Source organism: Camelus ferus, chromosome 4 (genome assembly GCF_009834535.1).
Source record: "Camelus ferus isolate YT-003-E chromosome 4, BCGSAC_Cfer_1.0, whole genome shotgun sequence".
In the NCBI taxonomy this organism is placed as follows: domain Eukaryota; kingdom Metazoa; phylum Chordata; class Mammalia; order Artiodactyla; family Camelidae; genus Camelus; species Camelus ferus.
The window spans coordinates 55,872,597-55,895,552 of record NC_045699.1 but is presented as its reverse complement, the minus strand read 5'-3'; the positions used below and the strand labels follow the sequence as shown (position 1 = coordinate 55,895,552).

Sequence of the window (22,956 nt, the reverse complement as noted above, 5' to 3'; positions counted from 1 at the left end):
CTGGTGGGTCCTTTCAGTATTTACATTCAGGTCTTTTTATTTTTGTAAGGCTATCTTGGATTATAGTTTTAAATATTGTTTCCATGTTTTTCTTCTTTAGAGACTTTAATTATACATGTGTTGGATCTTTGCCTATATTCATTCCATGTCAAGCACTTTGTTTTTTATTCTTTTTACTTCTTTTAATCTCATTTTTATTCTTTTTGGTTGTTTTCCTGTATTTATTCAATGCCCTGTAATAAATTTTTATTCTAATCTATCCTTTGGGCATCATGAAATTTAGTCTTTATTTCTGATGTGATTTTGTCCTTTCCTTTTGCTTTTCTCCTGAATTCAGTCACTTGTGTTTCATTTCCTCCCCACTTTTTGTTCATGCTGTTTCTAGCTTTTGAATTTCTAACTCAAGGTGTTTTTTAATACTCCATAATGCTTGTCTGAGGACATTTGTTTATTGTGTTATGGGTTTTTTCCCCTCTATTTTGTGCTTTTTTTTTTTTTTAAAAAGTGGAGTTTTTCACAAGCTAAAATGTTGTAATTATAATTTTCTGTTTTTGTTTTAAAATTAACATTCCTTTCATTTATTAATTCCATGGACAGAATTGGTCATTTAGGATGGGTTAATAAGATTTCTAGGTTAAGAGTGCCCTCTTCTGTCATGAGGTGCAGTTTCCTTTAAAGGATTTTTTTTTTTTTTTTTTTTTTTTTTTTTTTGATGAGGGTGGAGATGAATTGTGTATTCTTTTAGTTTGGGTTCTCTTTTGACTTGTAGGATCTTACCTTTCCCCCATACTTCTTTTTCCCATCACCACTTAGTTTCCAAAGGACATCTATTCTTTCCTTTTTATCCTCTTCTTTCCCAGAAGCAATGCCTTTCTCATGTCACTACCTGAAATCTCATAAACTTTTCTTTCTTTGCTTGTAGTCAGTACTCCGACATACCACGTCTCTTTTTCAGTGTTTTCATGCTTAAGGTGGAATTTCTCTTTCCGGGAGTGAATCTCTTTCCGAAACGTGAATCTAACTCATGTTTGAGCCCTTTGTTTCCCTTTTCTCTTTCACACGGCTCTTCTTGTGGAAGAGAAAGTCCTGTGGGAAACTGAGAGATAACTTTGCTGGAATGTGGTTTATTTTTCTATTAAATGGTACTTTAAAGTTTGTAGTACTCTCTGTCTTCCAGTTGTGATGACAGCATTGGTTTTATGTTGTTTTATTTGCCTTTCCAGTTGATCTGAAAAACAATTTGGAGAATGTGTAGGGAGATTTGAATTTAAGGGGCCACCATTATCCTTGAACTAATCAGAACTGTAATCTGAAACAAATTCTTAAGTGCTAAGTTTCCACCTCCATATCTCTGCTCATGTCACTTCTTCTACCTGGAACACCCTGCTTCTTTTCTTCAGTTTCTATATTCCCTTCTTTCATAATCTCCCCAACTGAAGGTAAGTTTTCTTCTTTCTGAATTTCCATAAAGGGAAGTATAAGTAGGCGTTTGGCACAGTTACCCTGGCGTCAGGCTATCTAAATTCAGATCTCAGATCTGCGATTTACTATCTCTGTGCCTTTGGGCAAGTTACTTAACCTCTATGTGCCTAAATTGCCTTAACTGTAAAAATGACACTAATAATGTGGATTTGTCGTGAGACTAAACATGTTAGTGCGTATGCAGAACCAGCACAATACCTGACACGCCATAGACATCTATGAAATGTTAACTGTTCCTTAAATTTACCTTATGACAGTGGTTACATACTCCCTTATATTTTTGTTATACAGTGTAACCCCTCTTCTAGATTAAATACATATTAAGGGCAGAAACCATGTCTTATTCAGAGCACCTGTCTTCCATTTGGTTACTATGATATCGGTGCTTCACTTTCCCCTTACTGCTGATTGCTTACATTTAAACAGCCAGGAATGCCGTGCTCGCCACTGTCCCGGACATGAGGAGTCCAAAGACAAACGAGACGTAGTCTCTCATCATGCACACACACATAATAACGCAGTGGTTAAAGTGTGGTTTGAGGTATTTTCAGGGGACTATGCGAGCACAGAAGAAGTAATGACTCGTTTTGCCCAGAGTTGCTCACCCACATTAATGAAGCAGAAACAAAAGTTTCAAGGAATCTGATAAACTAAGAGCCACATTTTCCTTCTCTGAGGGACTTCCACAGGTCTGGTTTTTCAACTTTAAGCTTCTAGATTAGACTGGCTCTGCAGGTTGGGAAAGGAGAGAGGGAAGACAGAGTGATCGTTGAAAATGGTGGAGAGAAGGGATATTTGTGTGAGAAACAGAGCATGTGCTTTCCATAGCAAAGGATCAGAGATCAGAGTAGGAAGGGACTCAGGATGTGCCATTAGGATCCCCAAACCCAACCCCCAGTGAATTCAGCACGAGTTTACCCTGTCTGTGGTCCAAGCTGTGAGCCTCTTGACTGGAGAGAAGAGGACCTAGCATGAGAGTCACTCTCTGACCATGGTGGAACTGAACTGAACCAGTGAGTTTCCTCTGAGCAGAAAGAATTGCAGACCCACCACCACTGTAACATTACATGTGCATTCGTGTGTGTGTGTGTGTGTGTGTGTGTGTGTGTGAATCCTTTAAAATAAAACCAGGATCATATGTGTACCATTTGTCATCTTGCTTTTTTGTTTTATTTTTTTACTTTTGGCTTTGCAATATTCTATGGACATACTTCCATATAGGTTCATATAATGTCATTTCATTCTCTTTGATGGAAGCATAGCATTCCACTGTGTGAAAGTTCAGTAATTTATTAATTTAGCTACTGTGGAAGGATATTTAGGGTTTCCCTTTCAAATTTTTCTTATTATAGACAAAGCTGCTATTGCTATACTTGCATATATTACGTTTTGTTGATTCTCAGATGCACATTTTTTCACATTTTAATATCTGTGAATTCTTAGCAGTTGTTATACAGTCAGGTGGCTGCCGTGAGCATAATCGCCATCATCACCCTTGTATACATCAAGTTGGTCATGGCTGCTTGCAGTGTTGCTACTTTTAGTTAGTTATGGACATAATGGTATATTAACATTTTGTTTACTAGAAGTTTTCCAGAATTCTTCCAGTGATTTGACATTGAAACAAAAAGTTATTGTGTATGTAGAAAACTATGGAAATAAATCAGCAACATATAAAAGCAAGTGTCAGCATCAGAATGGCTTGCAGGAAAGAGAAAATAGAACATTTAAAAGAAATACTGCCTTATCAAACTCTGAATAGTGCAGAGGATGTGGAAAGATACAGACACAGATAACTCTTTTAAAAAAATGTTTTAAATTGAAGTATAGTCAGTTTACAGTGTTCTGTCAATTTCTGGTGTAACACACCTAATTAAAAAGTGATTGAGCAGTGTTACCTACTGAATATGAGAAAATTTTAGGAGTGTCTCAATCAGTTTTGCTTCAATTTTTCTTTTATGATATACTATAAAATTTTAATGTCTCTATGGGTCTGAAAATAACTCTTTCAACCAGTATAAAATAATTCTAAGAGACAAGAAAATAACCATGACAGTTTATTTGGAAGGATTTTTTTCTTTCTTATTAGTAAGACAAATAATAATAGGGTGTCTTACAAGAATGAAATCTTCGGTTTGATGAGATGGGCTGTATCTTTGCATCCTTGGGCAGGGTATTTCTGTAGAATTGAGTCTTGAGTGAGATTACCAAGATAAAGAGCCCCATAAATTCTTCTCCACAGAGACTGTATCAATTTACACACATACCTGTTTTCCAGCACCTTCACCAATGCTGGATATTCCAATTTTTTTTAATGTTTGAGAGCCTAATAAGTGAAAAGCTTATTTGATTTTGTTTCAGTTTGTATTTTTTTGCTTATTGAATGTCCTCTTACAGTTTTCCTATGAATCACCTTTTCTATTTTTGCTTCTTTTGTATATGTTGATGGTGATATTTTTCTTCCTGGTAGGTTCTTTCGACAGCAAGGCCATCAACTTTTTCAAACATGTTACAGTTTTTTTTTTTCCACACTTTGTTGTTTGTCTTTCAAACTTAGGTTGTTGTATCTTTTGCCTTAAAGAAAATTAAAGATTTAGTCAAATAAAAAGATACGTATTTTCTAGTTTTCTTATTATTTCTTTCTTTCCTAACCAAGATTATAGAACTATTTTTCTATATTCTTTTCTACTATATTTTTTGACTAAAAATTTTAATATAGTTGGAATCATTTTTGCCTGATATGTCAAGGCAGGAATCTAGTATTAGTTTATCTCTATGGATAACTATTTCCCAACTTAATTTATCTCCTACTGATTTGAAATTCCCCCTTTTATCTTACATAAATTTTCCTGCATAGATTGGTTTCTGGGTTCGTCTCTGTTCCGTCGATCTCTTTACTTATTCCTTTGCTATCAGCAAACCAGCAATTTACTTTAGCATTCTCAATGGGGGTGGTGTCATCCCAGGAGGACACAGAACCACCCCGCCATGGGCAAAAATTGGTTCTTGAGGAGTGAAAATGTATTATTCTTTTTATATATGAAGCATAGCTAAACATATAGTAAATAAGTAAATAAGAAACATACATATCTGTGGTATTAAAATTTTATAAAGAGGGAGAGATTAGGAGAAAAAATGTTTAAAAAGGCTCTGGGTAGGGCTATAATGAAAACAGGTCGACAAATACTGTTAAAGCTTTATCATAGGTACTGATACCTAGTTATGTCCTCTTTAAATATTTTTATTTCAATTTTTTTTTTTTTTTTGCTATTCTCATTAATCTTCCCCCCCAAATGTTAGCAGTAATTGCTCTCAGTTTGTTGAATGTCCCAAGCTGAGTCCTACCTGTGGCACTCTGACCTTGGAGCCCCCCTCTCCTCCATCCTCCCTGTCCACCCTTTCTACCCTCACACGATGATTTTCTTTGTATCTTTACCCATGCACAAGACTGTATTTTTAAATTTTAGCTTTTCACTTGTTTATTTTCTGCCTTTGTCACTAGAATGAATTCCGTTAAGTGTAGGGACTTTGCTTTCTCACCACGTTATCCTCAGGCATGCCTGGCATATGGTGAGAACTTTCTAAATGTTCACTGGGTGAGTGTGTAAGTTTATCCCGTTCTAAGATGGTCCATTGGAATCACTATTGGAAGTATATTCCATTTATAGATTAATTGGTGGAGAATTGATATCTTTTCACTTTTCAACCTTTCCCTCCAAGGATGTAGCATTTCTCTCTCTATTGTTTTCTTTTATGTCCTCAGGGGGGAAAAAAGTCTTCATGCAAGTCTTGGACATTTCTACTTAGATTATTTCTAGGTATTTCAAGTTCGTTCATGATTTCTTCTCTTGTGAGTAGAGATCTTTTAATTTTTCTATTATATTTTATTTGTTTTAGTTTCCTATTGCTGGTATGATGAATTACTGCAAATTTAGTGGCTTAAAACAACACCAATTTACTTACAGTTCTGGAGTTCAGAAGTCTCATTTAGTTCCACTGGGTTAATATTAAGGTGTCAGCAAGCCTGCATTCATTCTAGGGGCTCAAGGGGAGAATCCCCTTCCTTGCTCTTTCCAGTTTCTAGAGCCTGCCTACATTCCTTGGCTCATGGCCCCATCCTCCATCTTTAAAGCTCATCAGTTTAACCTCTGATTTTGTCCTTAAAGCCCTCTAGCCCTGATCTTCTTATTTCTCTCTTTTAAGAACCCTTGGATAACCCAGGGTAATTGGACCTATTTGGATAATCCGGGATAATTTCCCTGTCATAGTCACATTTGCAAAATCTATATGCCATGTAAGGTAACATGGTTACAGAATCCAGGGACCAGGATGTGGGTGTCTTTGGGGGACCATTGTTCAGCCTACCATACTTGTTGTTGCAGATATGTAGACAGTTATTCATTTTTCTATGTTCTTGTGTTTGGGTGCACTTTGCCAAGTTCCTATTATTTGTATTTGTTTTCTATTTTCAAACAATTTCCTATTTGTTTTTCTGTTGATTGTCTTAGATTGACTGGAAGTTGCATCATTTGTTCCCTTTCTTTCTGGTATTTATAGCTCATTTTTTTTCCTTGCCTTTTTCTGCATTTTCAAGAATTTTCTGACTAATGCCAAATAATAGCTTTGAAATCATGTACCCTTGTATATTTCTTAACTTTACTAGAAATTGCTTCATTATTTTGCCACTAAGTATGGTGGTTTCCAACAGACACTCTTTATTTTTAGGTTTATTTATTTATTCATTTTTGATGGAGGTGCTGGGGATTGAACCCAGGACCTCCTGCATGCTAGGAATGTGCTCTGCCACTTGAACTATACCCTCCCCCTTAAACACTCTATTAAATCAAGGAGTTTCTATCAAATTAAATACCAAGATTTTTAGTCAGAAATGTACATTAAATGTATTAACCGTCATGATTATTAAAGTGACCATATGGTTATCTCTTTTAATCTATTGATAATTTTCCCAGTAGTGATCATCTCTGTTTTCCCGGAATGAATCTCCCCTGTGTATAGTGTATTGTTCTTTGAATGTACTGCTGACTTCTAATTGTTAATACTTTACTTTGGATTTTTGTATTCATGTTAATAAGTGAGTTTGACACAATGTGTTCAGTGATAGGTTGTGCTGTCCTTCTGCAGCTTGGGCATGTGAATTACCCAGCTATACTGAATGAATTGGGACACTTTCTACCTTTTTGTACAGCTTGGAACTACTCATGTACTATTGAACTTATATAATTTTTGAAAGTTTCACGAATGTGAGTTTCCCTGGACCACCACTACTTATCTCTAAAGCCATCTTCCATACCTAGTAGTGAGGTTGGATCATCTATACTTTCTTCCCTCCTCCGTCTTTTAATATTTGAGGTATAGCTTGTGACCAGGTTTTCCCTGGGCAAAGCTGCCCAATCCATAAAAAGGGGCGATGCCTATCAACTGGGCTTCATTCACAGGGACCTGTTGGGCCAGGGACTTACACAATAAAGATCTGGCTCCCATAAGACTTTCTTTTTTCAGGTGCTTTGGTAATGGTCTTTATCACGTATTAATCATCACAGTGTTTCTTTGAAACTTCTTAACAAGTCTGCTATGTTATTTTCAGTTTAAGGACAGGGGTCATCGCTGAAGGAAGTAACTTCTGGTACTAGAGTTTTGAATAACTAGTTTGTTTTTAAAAGCTTCTTGGGGGGAGTATAGCTCAGTGGTAGGGTGTGTGCTTAGCATGCATGAAGTCCTGGGTTCAATCCCCAGTACCTCCGTTAACAAATAAATAAGTAAAAACCTAATCACCACACCCCCAAACAAAATTTAAAAAAAAAGAAAAAAAAGTTTGGGGTATGTACCTCTACATTACATGGTACCAGATCTGAAATATGTTTTGGATTGATTACCGTGAAATTGAGCAGAGGCCAACAGGTGCTTCTTTGGTCATAAGAGTTGAAGAAGCCCAAACCAAGAGTTACCCCTCCCCACCTTTCATCATGAAAAGCTCGACTGCTTGAGGTAGCCTTTTTCATTTCCTCAAGGAGCAATTCTCAATTCTCTGCTGAAATGTTCCTCTCAGCTCAGAATTTCAAACCGATGCTAATTTGTCTAAATGAGGTTGTCCACGGCCAGGACGATGAGTTGCAGTTTTAGCTTAGTAAACCAAGGGAATTTGCAGTGAATGGACTTAAATAATTTTTAAGAAGGAGCCTCAGAGTGGGTATCTTTTGATCTTAAATCTTTCATCAGGGCTGAGTTTACATAAATATAAAAGTGGTATTCCTTGGGCTGCTACCATTAATTTCTAAATTAAAATAGTGCTATTTTAATTCAAGTCATCCTATGTAAATGCTTATCCTTGGAAGATTGTTCAGGTAAAAGGTAGCATTTTTGTATAAGGTGTAAGTTGACTTCTCATTCTTTTCCCCCTGCAGTAAAACAGACCATCAGTAACATTTCAATATTTAATGAAACCTGCTTGAGATGGAGAAGTTTGAAGACAGCTGATGTAGAGGAGATGTACTTAGTAAGTTACTGAAAGTTACTGCATTTATAGGTGTTTGTTTTTGGGGTGTGGGGCTTTCAAAAAATATCAACAAACCAAAAAAAACATATAGCTGCCATTATCAATGGAAGATTTATAGTGACAATTGCAATAAGAAGCAAGAAAATGTGCACTTCTGCTGCATAGTTGAAGACAGAGACCTAAGGAATTGATGAGAAAGCCACGAGAGTTTCTTTGTGCAACATAGCCTGATGCAAAGCCGATGTTCAGGGTATCTGTGGGAGGAATCTAATAGCTTTTGCATGTCTGTCTCTCTACACCAGTGTCTCTGATTAGGGCTTGAATGTGTAGCCTAGAGAGTCCAGAGGAACGTGTGAAGCACGATGTGGTTGTGAGTAGGTAAGGTAAAGACCATGGGATGAGCTGCTGCTGGAAGAAATTAAGTCGGAAGAAAAACGTGTCTATTGATCCAGAGGCTGGGATGTTACAGGAAAGTGTAGGGAATGTCAGAAGGGGGCGGGCAGAGGAGAAAAACCTTTCCCAGATTTTACCAGACCTGTTAGAAGTATCCTAGTGCACATCCTGATCTCAAGAAGCCTTAGTTCAGATTCTTAATTTTTTTCTAGGAAAATGTTCTTCGGCTTTGCTCCTGCACTTTTGCCCACGGACTTTCTTATTGGTCATGTGCCATTATGTGTGTGAGAAGGAGAAGGAGACAGTTGGGGGCTCAACCTTCTGTGCATTTTGATTTTAAAATATATTTGTTATATTGATAATGTTTCCATTACAATATTTATGGTATTACAACTCTAATATTTGCTTGCTGCCATATTTCACTTTTTGAAGGAAGCTTTGAATCAAGAGCAAGAGAGCTCGTGAGAAAGGGTAAGTATCCAGGCATTCAGAGCCTTTCAAGAAAGCAATTCACCTAGTGAACTTTTCTATGTTTCAGTTCCACATTCGGGGCCAGAGATGGTATCAGAAGGAATTTGCCCAGGAAATGATCTTTAATATCACTGCCAGCAGCCAGGCTCCTGAGACCTGTTTGGACCTGCATCCTGGTACCAACTACAGTGTCACTGTCCAGGCTTTGTCTTCTCAGAGTCCTGTGGTCATCTCCCTGACAACCCAGATAACAGGTAAATCTTGAATAACAGCATTTGGACTAATGAAGTCACCACAGAGCTGTTACTTTATTTACACCACATTATTACTTTCTTTCAGTATATAATGAACTTTAAGAGAAAGAGAAAGAAAGACATGGAGTTGGAGAGGGGTACTAAGGGGACTGCAATGGGAGCTGTCATGTTTTATTTCTTAAAAAGATATCTGAAAAAAAATGGCAACATTGATTAAATCTGAGTAGGGTGTACATGATGTTGGTTAAATTCCTTCTGGATGTTTGAAATATTTTAAATAGTTCATACTTGAAAAGAGTTTTTCTTATTACTGTTCCTTTTTCAGTAACTCATTTGGTTGTTATTCTGTTACCGGTACCTGAAGAGAAGGTAACTCTTAGGGAAAAATGACTGCAGTCCCACTCTGGTCCCCTAGAAAATTCACTTTCTGCTCATTTCCTCATCTTTCTTCAAATCTGTGATGCTCCCCTCACCCCTCAACACACACACTCTGAGCTAAAACTCAGAGTACTAGCTTCTTATTTCTTATTTCACTGAGCAATTAGGAGTAATCTGGTGAGGTCTTTCCACTCCCAAACCTCCCATTGCTACCTGCTTGCAGAACCGTATATTTTGTCTTGTCTCTTGTCCCCACTCCTAAGGCGACCCCCTCCCCAGCTGATGTACTGGATCCCACCCCTTGGTGCCTAATCATCAGTTCCCCCCAAACAGAATTAGTCCCGACACTGCATAGGCATCTTGTAATTTCTCCTCTTTAAATGAAAACAAAGAAAAGATAAACACACTTCTTTCCATCTCATATTTCCCTCCAGCCACTCTGCCTTCTCTCATCCCCTCTTTACAATAAAACTCCTTGAAAGAGTGTTGTGTAGGGCTCCACATCCTTACCTCCTCTTCTCTCTTTCGCTGGTTCCAGTCCAGAAGTATCTGTCCTCAATGCTTTACTGGAAGTGTCTCCATCTTGCAAAATCCACTGGCCAGTTTTGTTCTTACCTGATTTTCTCTACAGCATTTGGCTTTCCCTCCTTGAAACACCTTTCCTTTTGGCTTTTGACTCCTTCTCCCTTGCTGGCTGCTCCTTCCCAGTCTTTTTCACTTAATTCCATCTACTTTTCTGATGCCCCACTCCCTGCCCTCTTTCTTCTCTTTTTCTTCATTCTCTACCCTTTCTGGGTGATCTCTACCAGTCTCATGGCTCTGAAAATTACCTATATGCTGAGCATCCCCAAATTTGTATCCTAGTCCCGGTCTCGCCTCTGAGCTCCAGACTCACGTATTCACCTGTCTCCTAAACATATCCTATTGAACATCTAATAGGCAAACCCAACAGAACTTTTTATTTCTCCCCTCTTCTCTCACCCCCAAATCTATTTTCCATCCAGGTTTCCCTATCTCAGTTACTGGCATTCCTGTTCACCAACCGCTCAGGCCAGAAAGGAATTATTATTAATTCTGCCCCTCCCATCAGTTTCTAATCTTGTCAACAACTCCCACTGGCTTGTTTTGGAAATATATTCTGATTCCAACCACTTCTCCCCACCTTTGCCTTTACCATTAGCAACCTAATCCAGCCAGCAACCTTTTGCTTGAACTCCTGCAATAGCTTTCTTTTTTTTTCTTTCTTTTCCTTTTTTTTTCTAAATTGAAGTATTGTTGATTTACAGTGTTGTGTTAGTTTCCAGTGTACAGCATAGTGATTCAGTTGTACACACACACACACATATATATATTTATGTTCTTTTTCATTATAGGTTATTACAAGCTATTGAATATAGTTTCCTGTGCTATACAGTAGGACCTTGTTGTTTATCTCTTTCATACAGAGTAGTTTGTATCTGCTAGTCCCAAAGTCCTAATTTACCCCTCCTCCCCTCCCCACCCTTCCCCCTTTGGTAAGCATAAATTTGTCTTCTATGTCTGTGAGTCTGTTTCGGTTTTGTAAATAAGTTCATTTGTATCATTTGTTTAGATTCCACATATAAGTGATATCATTTGGTATTTGTCTTTGTCTGACTGGCTTCACTTAGGTAATAATCTCTAAGTCCATCCATGTTGCTGCAAATGGCATTATTCCATTCTTTTTTATGGCTGAGTCTACAGTAGCTTTCTGACTCTCCTACCTGCTTTCACAGTTGCCTGTCACCTCCTGTCCTAAGTCTTAATCTTCACCATAACTTTAAAAAGATAATCAAAGTACTCTTTTTAAAATGCATATTAGAACATGTCATCCTCAGCTCAAAACAGTCTGATGAGTTTGCAATAATGTTCAAAAAGAATCCAAGTTCCTGACCGTGGAACATGTGGTTTTTCCCCCTGCCTACCTCGATGACTTCATCACTCTCTGCTCTCTCCCTTTCTCACTAAGCATCAGTTGCCTCCCTGCCCTTGCTGTTTCTCAATCAAGTCAAACTTGTTCTTGCATCCAAGTCTTTCCATCTGCTGTTGACTCTTCCTGGGACACTCTCTTCACATGGCTTCTTTGTAATCACTCAGCTTTCTGCCCAAACAGACCAGAAAGAATTCACCAACTTTTGGGCTGGAAAGAGAAGTAATGTTCAATTTGGGCATTCTTTCCCATGGTGACTTATTAAAATGAATAGCTATTCAGTCTTCTACTCCTTGGTCCTTCTCATGTTTGGATGGTTTGCATTGCTGAATCACATTAGCATTTCATAGTTTTTGAGTTGGGGAGAGGGAGTTTGATCTTGAGACACATTTCTACCTTGTTTTGTAGTCTAAGTACAGCCCAGTAGCGCAAACATCCTGTGTCTGTGTTTATGGCCACCAGGGGACGCTGTTGAGCTGTTTTAAGTTCCTTGCGACCATGCCTGCATATTTTCCAAAATCTACCCTACTTTAAAGAATTTGCGGTTTTATGAAAGTGTGAAAATTCAAGTTGTTAAGATCTTATGAAGGGCTAAACAAACAAACACAACAAGAACAAACCCCAAGCCCTCTCTTTACTAAAAGAATCTTACATGTTGATGTGAAGAGGTATGCCTAGTCGCCCAAGATGTGGCTTTGTTTCAGTAAAATTGTGAACTTTTGAATTTTATGAGAAATACGAGGCAAGGGGTTTGGACCTGGAATACGCAGCAGCTGAGTTCCCAGAAGAAAAGTGAATGGAATTTCCCTTCTGAGTGTCTTACATTAAACTAAATCCTATTGATGGGAACAGGATGAAACCACGCGCTTTAAATACATTGCTGACCTCAGAGGAGAGTGAGAGTTTGGGGCATGTTGAAGGACAGAGGCAAGTGCTGTGGTGAAAACAGAAGAGGGTGCTGGTGAGAAGGGTGGTGAGATGGAGTGTTTCTGACTCACGGTCGGCAGCCCATTGGTGGGAGTTCTTCAGAGCAGCCCCGCCATTGACAGTCCCCTGAGGACACGGGGGAGAACAAACTCTTATCCTCGATGGAGACCCAGAGGGTCAGAAAACCTGTCATACATTGGTTATGCTGTTTTCTAGCCAAGTCAAAAAAGCTTGTAGAAAAAAATTTACTCCCTCATAGAGAGAGGGAGAGAACCGGGGAGGGACGGGAAAGAGAGAGAGAAAGAGCGAGAGAAAGTGCCTGCGTGAATGTCAAGATGAAGCACTTGTTTGGCACAACATCGTGATCATTTGAGGCTGAATGTTTATTATGGCACCAAGAATGCTGGAGGAGAAAAGGGAAACAAATGTGTAAAGGAAGTCGTTCCTTCCCGTCTTTAGTACCAAGCCTGGCACGTGTATGGGAACTTTTCCATCTCTGCCTGCATTTGTCATAAGAAATGGACTTTCTCAGATGTTCAGGAAAGCCACTGAAAACACAGGCATGTCCCACGTGTTATCTGACTCTCCCTTTAACGGAGAGGTCCGGTCAGGATAGCTCTGATTCCCCGCGCAGGACCAGGGACCACTGCCCCCGCCTCCAACACCTCCTCTCTCACCGTTGAGCATCCTCAGGGAGGGCCGTGCAGGACCAGGTTTCCTGAGTTTTTCTGCTGTGGGCTTCTCTTCCACAAACCACCCAAGGACAGTGCGCTCCTGTGTCCTCAGTGAGAACCCTGTCTCCCCAGGCTGGTTCCAGGGTACCACACTTATTCCTGCTGGTTCCCTTGGCTCCCAGCAGGCAGAAGCTGCACCAGAGGTCAAAAGGTCAAAAGAGGTCAAAAGAGGGACTGGCCTCCATCCCAGCGGTCTCCCTCTTTGTCCAGCCTCTTTCAGAGTCTTTCATGGACACAGGTGCTTTGATATTTGATGACCTAATGTTAGGTCAGGCCAGAAGAGGGGTACACATGTCCTTCCATACCTCCATGGGCCACCTGTTCCTCTCGTCCCCAGAAAGTTCCCAACTGCATTCTAGTTTCAAATCAAACCCTCACCCCTCAAGGAAATGGCCACATGGGGATGCATGTCTCCCCCTCCTCCCACTGACAGCATCCGCATCCTGGCTTCAGCCCCACTATGACCGGGTGGTACCACAGAGAAGAATGGCTGGATGTATTATTTTCCTACATTCACGTTAGCTTTTTACAAAATATGAACGGGAAAGGTTCTTTGTATCAGAAGCCTAAAACCCAGGGTTTTTAATGTGTTAGGAGTGGGAGAAGGGTATGCTATGACTTAACAATTTAATTCAGCAGGTATCTGTTGATTGGTTATGTGGAAAGACTGGTGCTGAGTGCTGGAGGGGAATAAAGATAAAAAGAAGATTGTTCCTCCTCCCTGGGAGGCCAGGTCGCATAGCCTCACTGACAGGGGAGGTGGAGCTAGCCTTGTGGTACCTGACGATTTGTGGTGGAAGCTCCGTTTTCTCTAGTGCCATCAATGTCAATTCATCATACCTCGCGTAGGGGGCGTGGTCTATCGGGGGAGGTGCCCAGGATTCAGAAAGAATTATTGGGGTGTTTTATTTATATGTGTTTATTTGTGTGTGTTAGTTCCTTGCCTTTACCTGAAGTTTATAGCATAAGATTGGGACCTTTGTTTTATTTTGGTGCAGATCAAAATTTCTTCTACTTTTGGTTCTTTTAGTTCATTTTAGTGGGTTTTAGAGAAACTTTAACACATTTGCACTAATGTTACTGCCTTCCTGTCATTGATTTTAATAGTTTGCTTACATTCATGATACTAGTCTTTTGTTATATATACATATTTTACTCTCCCCATCCCCCCCGGTTATTTACTCTTTAATTTTCTTTCCCATATTCTTTTCAACATTTAGACATTTTAAGTTTTCCTGTGATCAATTCTATTGATTCTTTTATAGTTTCTGCCTCTGATCATGCCAAGAAAAGCCTTCCCCACCCTGAAGTCAGATCGGTTCTGATTCTCTACTATTTTCTAATGCTTCCTAAGGGTTCTGCTTTTCACATTTAAGCCGAGACCCATTTGGAATTTGTTTAGATATAGGCTCTAAGGCTAAATTTACATGGTAATTTTTTTTCCCCAAATGATAAGCCAGTTTCCCATCACCTCTGGAATGACAGTCCACGTCACACACACCAGATTCTCATTTATTTATGTGAGTCTCTTTCTCGACCATCTAGCTTCTTCCATAGCTTTGCCCATCCTGTGCTGGTACCTCACCACTTCAGTTGCTGTAAATTTGTGACATGTTTAACATTTGATAGGACAAGTTCTGCTTCATTGCTCTTCTCCTTACTCTTCAAAGTTTTCTCAGGAGGTAACCTCTGTGATTTCCCTGTTCGCTCGCTGCTAGTGGAGAATGGATGTTGTTGGTACCTCAGGATGGTGATGAGGCTCTCCCTGCTAGGTCTTCCCCCGTGTCACACACTACATCCTCCAGCCCAGAAATGACCCATTTCTTGCTTTGGGTCTGCTTTGCAATGAGTAATGAGGCCACTGGAGAGAGGAGCAGGTCTGCCGAGGACAGCCGTTTGGGGGATGGGGAACAGCACCTTGGACAATATGGCTAGAAGGTAAGGTTATTTAACCTCAAAAACGTGGTGGAGAACCAGCCTGATGAAGTTCAGGCTTTGGCATTAGAGAGAAAAGGCAGACTGTTTAAAATATAAGATGGGGAAGGCCTTCCGCAGGGAGCAGAAAGCAGCCTAGAAGTCACGTGTTGATGGGCTCAGCCGCGCAGTAGTGCCCACGTGGAACTGAACGAATGACCCTCGGCTGGAAAAGGGCGACGTGGCGCAGGACAGGCAGGAAGGGCCTCCTGTCTCTGCTGTGGGTCCACTTCTCCAAGCTGGGGAGCACTTTGTTCTGCTCTTACTGGAGTGGGTGAGAGACCGGGTGGTGTTGAAAGGTTAGCCAAGAGATTAGAGCAGCTCGAATTACTAATCTTGGAGAAGAACAAACAGAGGAAAAAGTTAAAAGAGCTGAAGGAGGGTTCTCATACAGTACAGAGTAAACAGTTAATCTGGGCTGAAAACAGGAAACGTGTGATAAAAACCACTTACTTTACTGTGACAACAAAACGTCACGAATGGAAAGGGCATATCTATGATAGCATGAAGGGCTGAGCGCAGAAATACTCAGATACTGGCACATTTGGTTAGTGGCCGGCACATCTAAGCTGTGTGACCCGCAGGGCAGAGTGGCAGCTGATGCATTTGTGCTGTGAATGTAACTCCCAGTTCGATGCTGGAACCCTGGTGTCAGCCAGTCAGTATATTCTCCTCCTGGTGGAACATCTATTTGGGAAATCTGGTTGCTGGGAAGAGCAAGATAATGACAGAGAGCTGTGTGATGATGAAGGAGCTAGAAGTCTGATGTGGTTCCCCCCCAAGTAGGAACCTATCGCCAAGTTAACCACAATGCCCACAGCATCTGCCCTCCATCAGTGCTGAGGCATGAGTTTCTTTTTAATTGTGGTAAAATAATACATAACATAAAATGTACCGTGTTAATCCTTTTTCAGTGCACAATTTATTGGCAGTCACTCACCATGTTGTAAACCATCACCATGATCTATTTCTTAAATGTTTCCGTCACCCCAAAAGGATACTCTGTTGACCATTAAGCAATAACTCCCCATTCCTTACCTACCCCTCCTCAACCCTTGGCAACTCTGATCTACTGTCTGTCTGGATTTGCCTGGTCTAGGTATTTCATTTAAGCGGAATCATGCAATATTTATCCTTCTGTGTCTGGCGTATTTCCCTGAGCCTAATGTTTCTGGGATTCATCCACGTGGGAGCATGTGTCGGAATGCACTCATCCCTTCTTAGTTTAAAACTTTCCTCTTGTTGAGGACCACTGTCTGCTTCGTCTGATCATACTCCTTTTCTTCTTTTCGACATGTTTTCAGAGCCTCCTCTTCCGGAAGTAGACTTCTTCGCCGTGTGGGGTAGGGCTCTGCCACGCCTGAGGCTGCGGAGAGCCGAGGAGAAAAATGGACCTGTCAGGTCAGTAGTGGCTCCTTTTCCGTGGCTGCCGCTGAGCCCCCGGGGGCGTTTGGGACACTTTGGTTTGAGTGAGGAGGCACCTTCTCTTCTTGGCTTTACTTGGAGCAATGCAATCAGGGCCCCCTTTTTTGTTTCCTTGGGTACAGCCCTGGCCTTTGATTCCCACCAGCATCCTCCCTAATGAATAGAGAGACTTCTCAGGGGCCAGAGACAAGCATTTGGGCAGCTGAGGTCGGGAAATGAAATCCATTCCTTTGGTCACTGGGCAAGCGCTGGTTGAGTGTCTGTGATGTGTTAGGCACTGCCCCTTTCACTCACGTGTCCACATCCATCCGTCAGTGATGGTGGGTCAGGGACATGGTTTACCAAAGGCAGAACAGAGTTTCCTTTATTTCAGGATGATCTGGGCGTGTGTGTAGTGGTTCCTACACATGAAAGGGTCCTTTGGATAATTCTCTTAATTCATTCACGTGTTGAGATGTGGGCAAGACGCTGCATCGTTAATGACTGCTTCTGGGAGTCCAGATAGTATTCGGATGGAATGAATTACCTCAGTCGGTGGGCTGTGTTGTGTTTAATTACGCTTTTATTCACAAAGTTCAAGATAGGATGAGAAAAGCAGAATTTTCCCTTTTTGGAGAGGAAGATGGAGGTTCTCCTGGGAGATGAGCATCTTACTGACAGGAGTAAGTCGAGGAGGTGGCAGTGACCTGCTTCCTTGACCTAACCCCCACTGCCTTATGTCACCCCTGGTCCTCTGGCCTCATGACCCTACAGTGCAGTCAAGGTGAAACGTGAGATGTCACACAATTGTGAAAAACAGGGTCTAAGATACTATCTGTGTGTCCATTTGGGATGGAACTGAGGCTTTGCCTGCCTTTCTGTTAGTTTGAGTTCAGTAAATGCACAAAGATCTTTCCAGGCGTGGCTGTGGCCTCGGTTGTTCTGTTTCTTGATTCCTGACAAGTCACTGGAAGGCATCGCACTTCTGTTGCTGTCAGGAGAACAGAAGTTGTGATACCACTGCCTGACAGAATTTGCAAGACAAACGTGCTGTTTAAGCCAGATGACTATGTAAGGCGGAGAGAAAAGGCAAATGACAGTCTGCGCTTGTGGCTCTGTGCCTGCCAGTGCCTCCAAAACAGGAAGTGGAGACCCGTGAGTCATTCGAGGGAGGGTGGTGATTAGAAAGAGGGGAGAAGTCCTTCCAGAACAGTCCTGTTCTAAACTGCCACAACTGCTTCCTCAGCGTCATCAGGGCTGATCACCAGCAGGTGATTGGGGCGGTTTCCTTGGCTGACTGCGTGGTTGGCGCCGGGGGTAGCAGCTTTGCTGGCGTGTGACAGGCCTGCTTTGGCCTTGTGTGTTGCAGGTGCGGGGTGCGGGGCGAGCAGTGGTTTGGGGCACGTGGCGGAGGAGGGGCACTGGGACCAAGTCCCCCCCCTTAGCTTGGGGATCTGGGGTGGATGATGCAGCCTGTGGCTGGGCTCTCCTATGCTAGTGTCTCCACACTTGCCAGATCACAGGAATCACCTGGATGCTTTATCAGCAACATTCATTCTCAGACTCTACTGGAGATTTTGATTCAGTAGATCTGGGGTGGGACCTGGGAACTTGTAAATTTATCAGGCAACTCGGGTGATTATGATCCTACTAACTGGGGAGACCGCTCTATGCCTCACGAACGGAGCCTCTAACAGGCAACGAACAGAACCAAGTGAGTGCAGGTGAGCCGCGACCTTGCACTTGAAGCCACCACCTCCATGGAAAGACAGGAGGGACCTGAAGACGTGCTTGTGGACAGCAGGCAGCTACTGTGCGTTTACCTTCTTTCCGGCGGCCCTGATTCATAGGGATCTTCAAGTCCCCAGGAAAGTTCTTGTAGGTGTTCCCTTGGAGGCTTAGCAAACGTTTGCCACTGGTGGCAGTGACAACTCAATGCCCTTAACTTTGTCCCTTTTGTAGAAAGCCCTTTGCTGAAAGTGAACCCCGAAACTCTGTGGAAATCAGGGGCCTGAGAGCACTTAGGAATTTTGGGAAACGGATGGGTGGATACTTCCCAAATATGACACCTGCTATCAGGGAAGGCTAGTAACTTATGTGCCCTTAGGAAGCAGGAGGTGGGGCATGAGGAGTGTGGAGCAGGAAGTGTACATTTATTGGTAAAACAGAATTATGTGAGCTAATGAGTTTTGGACATTACACTAATCATATTTAGTGCTGATACAATTTCAACTCAAGAAACATTACTGGGGAGTCAGTCATAGCCAAAGAACTGTGCAGGGATTTGTAAGGATGTAAGAGTAAACCAGTCAAATCCCTGTTACCAAGCCTGACAGAGAAAGCAGACATCCGAGCACTTACTCCGCTAGGGGCAGGAGGTAAGTCCCGAATAGCTGGGAATGAATAGGAAGGCACGATTCATTCTCAGAGTGTTTTAATCCTTACACTTCCTTTCACTGACAGATTTTCTATTTGGTGGGATAAGTAATACTAAAACACAGGACAGAGTGACACCTGATTGCTAGTGTGTTTCTTTGTCCACGTCTAGGGAGCGTGTGAGATTTTCCCTTTCTGGCTGTGGCAGGATGTTGTCAGACTAGATGAACTCATGGTGACTCTGCACTCCGTGCTTCTCATTCATTTCACAGGAACTTTGGGATCAGTGCGTGAACTGTAGGGAATGTAAATCACATGAGTTCCATTTTAGGTCCCCCCATGTGATTGTGTGGAGCCTTTTTGCAGACTTAGTGCATTAACTCTTGTAGGCAGTTGGCCTCCATGTGACTGTTAAATCCTTTCCCCAGCTGGGTTTTATTTGCCCACGTGAAAAATCACTGATTAGATCAACTTTATGACACATACACTCAGGGCAGTGATACGTGCAACAGCGTCTCCCAGCTAAGGGGGACTGCCTGGGCATCCATCCGCAGCCAGAACTTAGGAGATCCCTCACCCGGTGTCATCTGGCATTAACCGGAGTTCCATGACTGTTGGAGCTGTCAGACCGTCAATCCCACGTGGGCAAAGACTTCGTCTTACCCAGCGCTGTATCTCCAGTGCCTCAAAAAGTGTTGATCTCACAGCAGGTGCTCAATACGTATGAATAAATGAATGAATGAATCCCCCCAGCAAAGGTCTGATAGACATTTTCTTTTTTCTTCCAGTTCATATCAGGTGTTGGTGCTCCCTCTGGCCCTCCACAGCACATTTGTGTGTGATTCTGAAGATGCTACCTCATTCTTTAGCAATACTTCTGATGTTAATGGATATGTGGCTGCAGAACTACTGGCCAAAGATGTTCCCAATGATGCCATGGAGATATCTATCGGAGACAGGCTGTACTATGGGAAATATTATAACGCACCCTTGAAAACAGGGAATGATTACTGCATTGTATTACGAATCACAAGTGAATGGGATAAGGTATATTTCTTTAACAACACTGGTGAATTCTGTATTTTCCTCTTCTTGTGAAATTTAAATATTTGAACATCCGTTCCCCTGATATTTGAGATGAACACTGCATGTAAGAACCCTAAAAATGTGTTGAATACTTTCACTTTTTAAAGGATGACAGGTGACATCTTTATAGAGGTTGATATTGTTAACTTCCTGGGGGACCTGTTTGGATCTGTGTTTGGACTGGACTAGGTTTGGTTCTTCTTCTTAAGCTTCACAAACACCCTCCTCCTATTGCAGTGCTGAAGCCTGAGTTGGAGAGGAAGGACTTGATCTTTCTGCGGCTTCCCTGTACTCCGTCCTAGGCAGCTGCCTCCCCTCATTTTCCCAGAAGCAAGAGGGAGGGGCAGATTAAGCTCAGCACTATTTTCTGGCCCCATTTTCTGCTTCCATTACTTCCTTGGCTATCATGTAAGTCCCAGTCTCCTCTCCTTGCCTGTAGAAAGACAATGTTCTTGCAGCGGTGGTTCTTTCTTGAGACGTAGAATTCTATTCATTACATAATGAGCAAATGTAATGAGCTGGACAGGCAGAAGAGGAAGGGCTGAATCAGTCGACCAGGGATGGAAGATATTCTGAAGAACCATTTTGATCGTTGCCCTGGGAGAACTCAAAGCTTGTTGTAAGTTCATACTGGTTGGTAATGGAAAGAAGAAAGATTGTATTAATATTAAGAGAAACATCTCTTGGTGGATTTGAGCCATCTTACATGTAAGATTCATCACATACTTAAAACCGAAACAAGCTATTAAATTCTGTACAGGGCACAAGTCTAATGTGGGATTATCACACTTGATATGAAACCAAGAATAGGTCCGAGCAGCAAAAAGGTCTGGTGGTGTTTTGTGACAATAATGTGAGAATTAAAAACTGAAAGACCAAAGTCCAGAAGATACTGCCCTGAACTTGTTCCAAAGGTGTTTATTCCTTAGACAAGGCCTCCTTGCTAGAAAATTAGGTGGAGATCCTGACTTGGTATTCCCAGCACTGGCGGTACAACGTGAGTACCATTAGAGGTTGTGCAGAGAGCAGCTCTCTCAGACTGGGACTTTGATCTGGGAGGGTGTGTTGGTCAGCTTGGGCTGCCATTTCACAATGCTATAGACTCGGTGGCTTAAACAACAGACATTGATTTCTCACAGTTCTGGAGACTGGGAAGTCCGGGATTAAGGTGCAGGCTGATTTGATTCCCCGGTGAGGGCCTGATTCCTGGCTTGCAGACAGCTGCCTTCTTGCTGTGTCCTCTAGTGGTGGGGAGTGAGTGAGCTCTGATCAATCTTCCTCATCTTATGTGGACCCTGATGCATGGGGGCCCTACCCTCATGACCTCATCTAAACCTAATTACCTTCCCAAGGCCCTCCCTCCAGATACCATCACACAGGAGTAGGGCTTCTGTGTACACATGAGTCCATAACACAGGGAATGAGGCAGGAGGTTATAAGAATTCTAGTTTGTAGTGTTGCAGAAAAACGTGTTACAGCCCAGTGTTACAGCTTGGTGTTACAGCTCAGTTGTGACAGCAACCTGGATCCAGGCGAGAGACCAGGCAGCACTTGGAGAGTTTTGAGAACTCAGGTTTATTATGTCATTGGGCCCAGAGGAGTTAATACTCCAAGCTCTGGACCCTGTCTGCAGGTTTACACAGACTTTTATAGGCTGCCAGTTTACACTTTGCAACATCATATGCAAATAAGGTATAACAAAAGTTGACTAAGAACAAGCTTTGTAGAAATGGACCAATCAGGAGTAAAGGAAATAACCAATCAGGAGTGAGCTCAGGGAACCAATAGAATTTTAGGGGTAAGTTCCACTTTCTGTTTTAGAGGCAAAAAGTGAGATAGAGCCACTGGGCCAGGGAACCGTATGGTGCTGGCAGGAGAGCAGTGGCCCTGCTTGGAGGTCCTGCTGGTCTTTTTTTACCGGGCTTCCCACCTCAGTAGGAAACTTTCCCATGATGTCACTATACCTCTTTTTCATACAGTGAAGCAGAACATAGTTTCTGGTGTACAGCATAGTGATTCAGTTATACATATATGTATTCTTTTTCATATTTTTCATTATAGATTATTACAAGATATTGAATATAGTTCCTTGTGCTATACAGTAGGACCTTGTTGTTTCTCTGTTTTATGTATAGTAGTTTGCATCTGCTAATGCCAAACTCCTAATTTATCCCTCCCTCCACCTTTCCCCTTCAATAACCATAAATTTGTTAAGCTTGTTCTTTGAAAAAATTTATATTTGGGCTCACCTGTTTGAATTGCTGTTACTTCCCCTGTGGGTTTCAAATACGTTAGTGTTGCAGTCATACTAAAATCAGTTGTGATTTATATATTTATGTATTTTCTTTTGTAAACAGCTTCATCAAGATACAGTTCACCTACTGTATAATTCTAAAACGTACAAGTCAATGGTTTTTAGTATATTCACGAGATGATGGTAATGCAACCGTCTAATTCTTCAATATTTAGTAGTGATTATTTTTTATATTTATTTTTAGTTGTGGTAAAATACATGTAACATAAAATTTACCATCTTAGCAACTGTATAACACTTTAGTAGGGTTGAGTACATTTACGTTGTTATGAAACCAATCTGCAGAATTTTTCATCTTGCAAGACTGAAACTGTACCTGTTAAAAAACTCCCCATTCCTCCTTCCCCTCCCCAGATCCTGGCAACTGCCCCTTTACTTTCTGTCTCTATGAACTTGACTACTTTAGATACCTCATATAAGTTGGATCATACAGTATTTATCTTTTTGTGATAGTCTTACTGCATTAAGCATAATGTCCTCAAGATTCCTTCATGTTGTAGCAGGTGTCAGGATTTCCCTTCTTTTTAAGGCTGAATAATATTCCATTGTGTGTGTGTGTGTATACACATGGCATTTTGTTTATCCATTCATCTGTGGATGGACACTTGGGTTGCCTCCATATTTGGCTATTGCAAATAATGCTGCTATGAACATGGGTATTCAAATATCTCTTTTAATCTCTGCTTTCAATTTTTGGGGGT

The 22,956-nt window shown here is 41.5% G+C and overlaps 1 protein-coding gene across 17 annotated transcripts in view; it reads left to right on the top strand.

Annotated features, from left to right (window-relative positions):
• SUSD1 (sushi domain containing 1) overlaps positions 1-22,956 on the top strand; it is a 141,012-nt gene that overhangs the window by 70,480 nt on the left and 47,576 nt on the right. For 16 of the 17 annotated variants that reach the window (XR_004319413.1, XR_004319410.1, XR_004319411.1 and 13 more), the window contains 4 exons: positions 7,905-7,996; positions 8,928-9,114; positions 16,380-16,476; positions 19,644-19,902. Coding sequence is in view for 10 of the 17 variants with exons in the window: in XM_032478192.1 (XP_032334083.1) it covers positions 7,905-7,996; positions 8,928-9,114; positions 16,380-16,476; positions 19,644-19,902 (635 nt within the window). In the remaining 7 variants the exon portion in view is untranslated. Of the gene's footprint in view, positions 1-7,904; positions 7,997-8,927; positions 9,115-16,379; positions 16,477-19,643; positions 19,903-20,178; positions 20,350-22,956 lie in introns of all 17 variants that reach the window. The other variant, XR_004319416.1, reaches the window with a different exon arrangement.